Genomic DNA, 8,253 nt, shown 5'->3' with positions numbered 1-8,253 from the left:
ATCAAGTCAACTATTACAAAGAGTATAATAAGGATGCTTGTTTCATTTTTTCATACTGTACTAACAATACACCTTTACTTATAATTACTGTGACTCTCACTAATTATCAAATATGAAAGTTATTCATCTAGCCCCGCTGATTGGTGGCCTAGGCTAACTAATGCAAGCCTTGCCTTTATCCTTCCATACTACTATTCATATTTTTAGAGCACTGTGCCCTATGCAATACACATAGGAAGAGAAATAATTCAAATAATTACTAACACAGTGTTTGCACTGTAACACAAAAATTCTAAAACTGTAGCTTACAGTATAAATCATAGGCTTGGTCTATTTTATGTATAAATTGTCAATATCAACTGTTCTTGTGAAACACTGTGCCTAAGAATGCAGAGTGTAAGCTTGAAACTAAATTACATAAGCACATGCAAAGAGTGTACTGTGTACAATAAAAAAAGATTCCGAGTAAGTGCAATATCCAACCATAGCCTGACAAAACCATACCTCAGATTACCAAATGTTTTATGGATCTGGCCTTCTCATAAATGGTCCAATCTGATAAGAAATAAAAATCCTAAAGAATATATTAAAATTCAACATTAAAGATATCCCACAGCTAACAACATTATCATCTAATTTCTATCTTAGGGTAAACTGTACTTTACACATATAATTTAATATAGAGACTGAGCAGCAAAATGCATAATTTTCTAAAATGATAGCTTAGCCAGAATCCATCATAAAAATGAAGCCGACAAGTACAAATTCTGATAAGTTAAGGTGTGACCTTACTGTCCAATAAGTATGTTGTTGATGTTAATTATTCTTGCAACATAACATAACAAGGTTTCAAATGCCTTGCCTAAGAGTGAAAAGTTCAGTCGCAGCTTTCTCTTGAATCATGGTTTTAGAAATAAAAGCACATTTGGACCTATCAAGTTTTGATACAGAGAACTGTAAAGAGATTAAGTGTCTGTTATATTGTATTTTTTACAGCAGTTACAAAAGGTACTAAGTCTACTTGGCTGAAAACAAAGAAAGTTTTTTTTCCAGTTACTTAATTTATTCATTGGCTTGGGAAAAGGACTTCATATCACCTACAGCACTCTCCTACATCAGTGTTTATACACAATGTATTGCAAGTTTCCTTCAGTGTGACTGTTTCCATGCCTGCAGACTTGAAAAGAAGAGGTGGCATCTGTGACTTGCAGTGTGGTGAAATTTGACTTACCTAGTTAGTTCAATGAAAACTTCAAAATCTGATTTATGAATATCTTTTTTAATTTTCATTTATCATGGCTAAGTTGCTTGGAACTGCAATAACTGAAAACTGGATAAGTACGATTTTACAGTATCTTTTAAAGGCCCACCTAATACAAACACATCTAAACAAATAAAAATACTGTTACAACTTAAATGAAAAACATTCCAGTAAAGACTAAAAATAATAAGGGAGAACTAACAAAAAATCATAATGAAAAGATTCCATTGCTTATCAACACTTGTATAGGTCAAATACACTATATCTTAAAAATAAAACTACCAAACATAACTTCTCTGGTGAAAACTGTTTGGTCTAGGGTCACGGTCAACATCGCTGGTATCATCTAACCCAAACACCTCCAGATTCCAATACCTGGAAAAAAGAATTGCACAAATGAATAGCTCAGCAACATCATCTTCTAAACGTAAACAATATACACATACTACAAAAGATGTCTGTCTAATTTACACGTTTTTAAACTAAATGAAGATCTCCATGAGAAATTTCAGGGATATTAAATTGCAACAAACAGTTGCAACTTTTATCTACACTGAAATAGAATAATACTATCCCATACAAAATGAGTGCTTTATTCTCTATTTCATAATACTGTACTATACTACATAAAATTTTGTCACTATTTCATAGAGGCTGGCTTACATCCACCAACCCCATTATATGGTGAATATGCAAGATGGCTTTCCCACCAAATTGGTGTTAAACTATGGTTTGTGCAGTAATAAGCATTGGAGTATGTTACAATTTCATATCGCAAAACCATAATTCTAAAAAAGTACCAAAAATATCACTTATGGCAGATAGGGACCCTGAAGTATGATGAGCACTGCTTCACCAGCCATACAAGAACAAAGTATCATGTTTATTGTTTCGGAAATAACAGCACCAAAAAAGCCAAAAATATATCTTGCCTAATAGCCAAAGCTTGCTTACTCCAATATCATATATATACAGGCAGTCCCCGGTTATCAGCCTCAGTTACCATGATCCGGTTACAAAGAAAGCGCTTGTCTATTAACAATAGAATCTACTGGTCACTTTTACCAGACACATATGTTAAGAGGGCATTGTGGCTATTAGAATTATATATATATATATATATATATATATATATATATATATATATATATATATATATATATATACATACAGGTGATAAATCGACTTTACGACCTATGCGACTTACGACTGACCGACTTTACGACGGACTATGACAATATAATAATATATAATATTTAATTTTATATTTTGCTAAATACGTCGAGCGCGCGTACGATACTTTTCCCGCTACCGGCAGCGCGCTCATATCCGAGAGATGCTCAGCTTTCACAGCAGCATTGTGTGTTTGTGTCGTTCAAAAATGGTAAAAGATTCATATTTTTGTAATGTATTTTCTATTTCTATTTTTTGCAAATAAATGTAATAACAAATTACCGTATTTGATGGCTTATAATACGCATGTCTGCATAGGACGCACCCCAATTTCAGCAGGACATTGAGGGAAAAAAAATAAGGTCTCCTAGCCTATGCTCATATGATTTTGTTAAGTAAAAACTGTAGTATTAGGTTATCATATGCATATTGTTTCTTACCAACAGAATCAACAAAAACATTAATAAAAAGTTATTTACCATATTTATATTTATCAAAATATGTATTATACAATCAGCCATTTACTACGATCGAATGTTTCGTCTGCTGCTGAAAGCTACCTCATAGGTTTACCAATAGATCGCAACACATTCATTTGTAAACATCGTTTCTTACCGCCAGAATCAACAAAAACATTAATAAAGATGTTACTTTGACGGTAATATATGTTATATATATCCATTAAATATTATAAAAGTATGCAATCAAGGGTAAAATTCAATAAATAAAAATGTTTCCTATGTAACGGCTCTAGTCTCGTGAGCAACTGAACAAAGCCATGTTATTATTCTTAAAAAGAATGCTGACTTTGAGTTACGAAGTATGAACTCAACGAAGCCTTGTTATTATGCCTAAAGAGAATGGTAGCAGGAATTGTCAACCACCAATTGATCGAAGCCATGTTGTTATGCGTAAAAAGAATGTTAGCAGATCTTCCAACTACCAACTGGAACGAAGCCTTGTTATCCGTAAAGCTCTTCGAGATAATCAGCAATCAGGTGGGACAGTACTGTTTATATCTATAAATGTGGAATGCGGCAATCCGCTGTAGACGACGATAATGATATTAACATTTTTAATGAAAATATCGATAATAACAACGTAGATATTGATTATAATACCAGCAGTAGTAATTGCGGTGATGGTAAGTGTGATAATGATAAATATAATTATAATAAACTATGTTTTTAATAGGTTATTAGGATATCACCAATTTTACCCAAAGGCTACAACATCTACTGACGTTTCATGTATAATTTCTTGCCAAAATTCTTAAATTTTGAGCCCATTATGTACATAGGACGCAGGGGATTTTTTAGGCCATTTTTTCAAAAAGTGAATCTTATACGTCCGTCAAATACGATATGTATTTAATTCAAACCTATAAATAAACAAATGAAGTGTTTGTCCTTCGTGTAGCCGATTGGCAATGCAAATGTCTCGGATAAGAAAATGTAAACAGACCAGACCAGATGGTTTGAATGCCTACAATAAAAATGTTAAATACAGTAATAAAAGTAAGTATTAATCAGGTCAAGCATGATAATTTGATGATGCTAAGGGTAAAAATAGGTTTTATCTTGCAATTTTTTGGATAATATAAAATGAATAAGTAGGCTAGTCATACTTAGGAGATATGATGGATTCATCGGAGAGGTTTTACAAGAAGAAGCTGTTGTCCCTGAAAGACTCTGAGCTGTCAAGACGTTCCTGAAGATAACGGCCTGAAACTACAGTATAGTAAAAAGCAGATTTTGATGGAGCTCTACACTGAAGTTGGTCAGGTGACCAGGGAGAAGCTAATGGACCTCCAGAAGAAGGATGTATCCTTAGTTCCCAGTTGTTTTTCAGAGTTGTTGATCAAGAAGAGATGCAACAGACTCCTACCTGTTATTATCTGAAGGAAGGTTTGCTGATGAGAAAGCATAGACCAGGACAGATATACCAGGAGATGCTGAATGGGATCGAATATCTTCAAATTTTGATCCCACGTCCATTGAGGAAGTGCAAGTAGTACCAGTAGCTCATGAGTCTGGACATATGGGAATCAGGAAGACTGTGGAGAAGACCATGAAATTTTTTTTCTGGCCTGACTTCACAAAGATGTTAGCAAGTTCTGTTTGGGAGTGTCATACCTGCCAGATAGCTGGAAAGCCAAATGAGACCATTCAGAAAGCCCCTACAACCTATAGAAGTTAGAGGAGAACCCTTTAGCAAGGTGATTATAGATATTTTTGGACCACTGCTCACGAAGAGGGGTCATGAGGATCTGTTAACATTGATGTGTCAGGTGACAAGATATCCTGAGGCAATCCCTGTTAGAAACATATCTGCCAAGATAGTTGCTGAGAAACTAGTGGAGTTTTTCTCAAAGTTTGGGATACCTGAAATTGTACAAAGTGATAGAGGAACCAATTTTACTTCCAAACTGTTTCAGGATGTAATGAACTTGTTAGGTGAAACAACAGTTGTCCACTGCATATCACCCAGAGACTCAAGGAGCCTTGGAAGGTTTCACCAGACATTGAAAAAGTATGCTGACTAAGTATTGTTCTGAGTCAGGCAGAGACTGGGATGTTGGTGTACAATTGATTTTATTTGAAATTAGAAGACCTTATCAAGAAAGCATGGGTTGTTCACCTAAGTGAGATGATTTTTGGTAGAGAAGTGAGAGGACTGTTGAAAATTCTTGCAGAAAATTGGGAAGAAAATCAGTGGAAGTCCAAGGAGAGTATGTAAAGAACTTGAGGAAAGATTGAAGAGATTAGAAAATTCTCTTTAGAAAATCTGAAACTGAGTCAAGAGAAAATGAAAAGGAGATATGATAAGAAGACTAAGCTAAGAAATTTTAGTGTTGGTGGGCAAGTGTTAGTGTTTTTACCTGTCAAGAGATTTCCCCTTTCCAACAAGTTTCTGGTCCTTAAAAGATAATTGAGAGGTTAAGTGACAGAACTTATCACTAATTGAAACACCAGACTTCCTCAGGACCAAAAAGGAAGGTACATGTAAACCTCTTAAACCTTACTTCTCAGAAACCAAAATGGAAACTGTGTTAATAACCCAGACAACTTCAACTACAGAAGGTGACGATGGATATGAATTGGGAGCTGAAAGCAAGATGAATAATTCTTCAATTTTGGAAAATTTGGAGGATAAACTGAAACATTTGAGTGTTGAGCAAGGTGGTGAGTTGTGTGAAGTGATTAGAAGCTTTCACAGAACTATTTGCAGATGTGCCCTCGGTGTACTGATCTGATCATTGTTCATGAGATCAAGATCCAAGAAGATGGCAGACCATTCAAACAGAGAGCTTATCATTTATCACCTTATCATCGAGATGTTTTGAAGAAAGAGGTTGAATATTTGTTACAGCATGGATTAGCAGAACCCAGTTCAAGTCACTACAGTTCTCCATGTGTGTTAGTGAAGAAACCGGATGGCTCATTTAGGATGTGTACTGATTATAGGAAGCTGAATTCCATCAGTGTGGCTGACAATTATCCCTTGTTTGCCTCTTATAGATCAGTTGTTTGATAATGTTGGGCAAGCCAAGTTTGTCTCAAGATAGACTTGTTGAAGGGATACTATCAAATTCCCTTAGATGAGAATACTAAGTTGCTGTCAGCTTTTATAACTCCTTTTGGACTGTACCAGTATACTGTTCTGCCATTTGGTCTGATGAATGCACCTGCAACGTTTCAAGAGTGATGGATCAACTGCTAGGGTCCATAGAATCAAGGTGTATATCTGGATGACATAGTCATTTACTCTACAACATGGGAAGAACATCTGAAGATCCTGAGGAAATTTTCAAGAAACAAGGGAAGCAGGACTAACCGTCAACTTAGACAAAGAGTGAGTTTGGAAGGCAACTGTGCAGTATCTTGGGTTTGGAGTTGGGAAAGGCCTTCGCTCCAGTAAATGCTAATGTATTGGGTATCTGTGGTTGCAAAGGCTACCCCACCTACTACTAGAAAACAGCTACAGAGATTTTTGGGCATGGCAGGATTCTACAAGTTTCTGTGAATTTCTCAGCTGTAGTAGCTGATAACAAACTTAACTAGTCCCAAAGCTAAGTTTGTTTGGACTACAGAATGTCAAGAATCCTTTGAGAAGGTAAAAGCCATTTTAACTTCAAGACCAGTACTTCGGGCTCCAGACTTCAATAAGAAATTTGTGAACAAGTTGATGCCTCTGACTGTGGAATTGGAGCTTACTTCCCTTCAAGAAGATGAAGATGAAAGTGAACTTTTGCATCCTGTATGTTTCATGTCTTCAAATTGAAAAAGCATCAGAAAGTGTATTCCACAATAGAAAAAGAAGGTCTAGCCTTAATCACAGCATTGAAAAAGTTAATCACAGCATTGAAAAAGTTTGAAGTGTAAAAAAACAGACCTAGGAATGAAGAGATTTTAGTGCTGTCTGATCACAATCCGCTCACGTTTTACAGCGGATCAAGAATCACAACCAGAGACTTCGGTGGTCTCTGTGGCTTGCAACCCTATTTCTTAAGGTACAGCATAGGGAGGGTAAGAACAAAGGTTGCTGATTACTTATCCCGTTGTGAATCGTTGATTCAACCTCGGGATAACCAATCTTCTTGGAGGAGGAGTCTTATGCTGTGGTTTCATAATACAGTAATCTCCCATGTGTATGTGTGATTGTCGTGTACTGTATGATTTTTGTTTCAGATCAGGAAAGTTTGCCAGGAAAAAGCGTTAGCGTAAAGTTGTGGTTAAACGCTATGTGGTTTGATAGGATGACGTATCGTTGCATTCTCTCTCTTTCAGCCTGCATCTTCAGCTTAATCAAATTTGTTTCTGCTTCTAGACGTCTAAACTCTGCTTCTGCATCACTTTCTCTTTCTTTTGCCCATGTTTATCTATAAGTTCTGCCTCAGAAGACGTTCAACAATTCTTGAGCATCTCCGAGCTCCTCATCTATTTTACCAGAGTCCATCAATGCTTGGATTGCAAGAATTTTATTTGTGCCTTTACCATGTTGGCAGACACCTGACCACCATATGCGACTGCTATCTCACTCCACTGTGCTTTAGTCAGAGTGATTTCAGATAACTCTTGGATGGAGGGGTTTGCTAAAAACTCTTGAACATCGAAGGGAGCCATCTCTCTCAGTTAATCAACTAACAATTCAATATGACAACAATTCAACACAATAAAATGCAAAGAACAATTATATGGTCACTCTCCTAATAAAATATGTCCCTAACACCACCAGTATACACCAGAGTGATATTTGTGATCTGTTTTCCCGTGGTCTGGGCACCACTTAAATAAGTGAAGTGTCCAGTGTCTGTTCTTCAAATCAAACCTGATATCTAAGTGCTTGTGGAGGGAGTCTAGTGCACCATTTTATATGGTGACCCCGGAGTGTCCAGTGTCTGTTCTTTAAATCAAACCTGGTATCTAAGTGCTTGATATTTGATTACCAAACTTACCATTTATTCAACAATTATAGTTACCTCACAAAAGCCAGACACCTGAACCCTCATCACACATACAAGACGACTGATTTCTCTAAAAGGCAACAGTGATCCCTTATAAAACTTATCAATCATGAAAGAAAGCAGATAAAGTTCGTTAAACAGGTGTGAGGTAAAATCTAAGATTGGCATCACTCCATTAACATTATAAAAGTTCAAATATTTCTATTTATTTCATTTCCCTGGTTCGAGCTCACTTCAATTACTTGAAGGAAAACATCTCACTTACCACTCTATCTCTAATTCAAATCAAAATTACTAAATGGTCAATGAATGAAACTCTGATATAATATTTTAAATACAAAAATTTATTTCT

The 8,253-nt window shown here is 35.9% G+C and overlaps 1 protein-coding gene across 3 annotated transcripts in view; it reads right to left on the bottom strand.

Annotated features, from left to right (window-relative positions):
• Positions 1-1,041: 1,041 nt before the first annotated feature.
• Positions 1,042-8,253, bottom strand: part of HSPBAP1 (HSPB1 associated protein 1) — a 287,128-nt gene continuing 279,916 nt past the window's right edge. For 2 of the 3 annotated variants that reach the window (XM_067101819.1, XM_067101823.1), the window contains one exon: positions 1,425-1,636. In XM_067101819.1, coding sequence (XP_066957920.1) covers positions 1,604-1,636 — 33 coding nt within the window. In that variant the 3' untranslated portion in view covers positions 1,425-1,603. Of the gene's footprint in view, positions 1,637-8,253 lie in introns of all 3 variants that reach the window. The other variant, XM_067101818.1, reaches the window with a different exon arrangement.

This window comes from Macrobrachium rosenbergii, chromosome 58 (genome assembly GCF_040412425.1).
Source record: "Macrobrachium rosenbergii isolate ZJJX-2024 chromosome 58, ASM4041242v1, whole genome shotgun sequence".
Taxonomy (NCBI): Eukaryota; Metazoa; Arthropoda; class Malacostraca; order Decapoda; family Palaemonidae; genus Macrobrachium; species Macrobrachium rosenbergii.
Note: the sequence above shows the minus strand (reverse complement) of the source record. Positions and strands in the feature narration are given on the sequence as shown.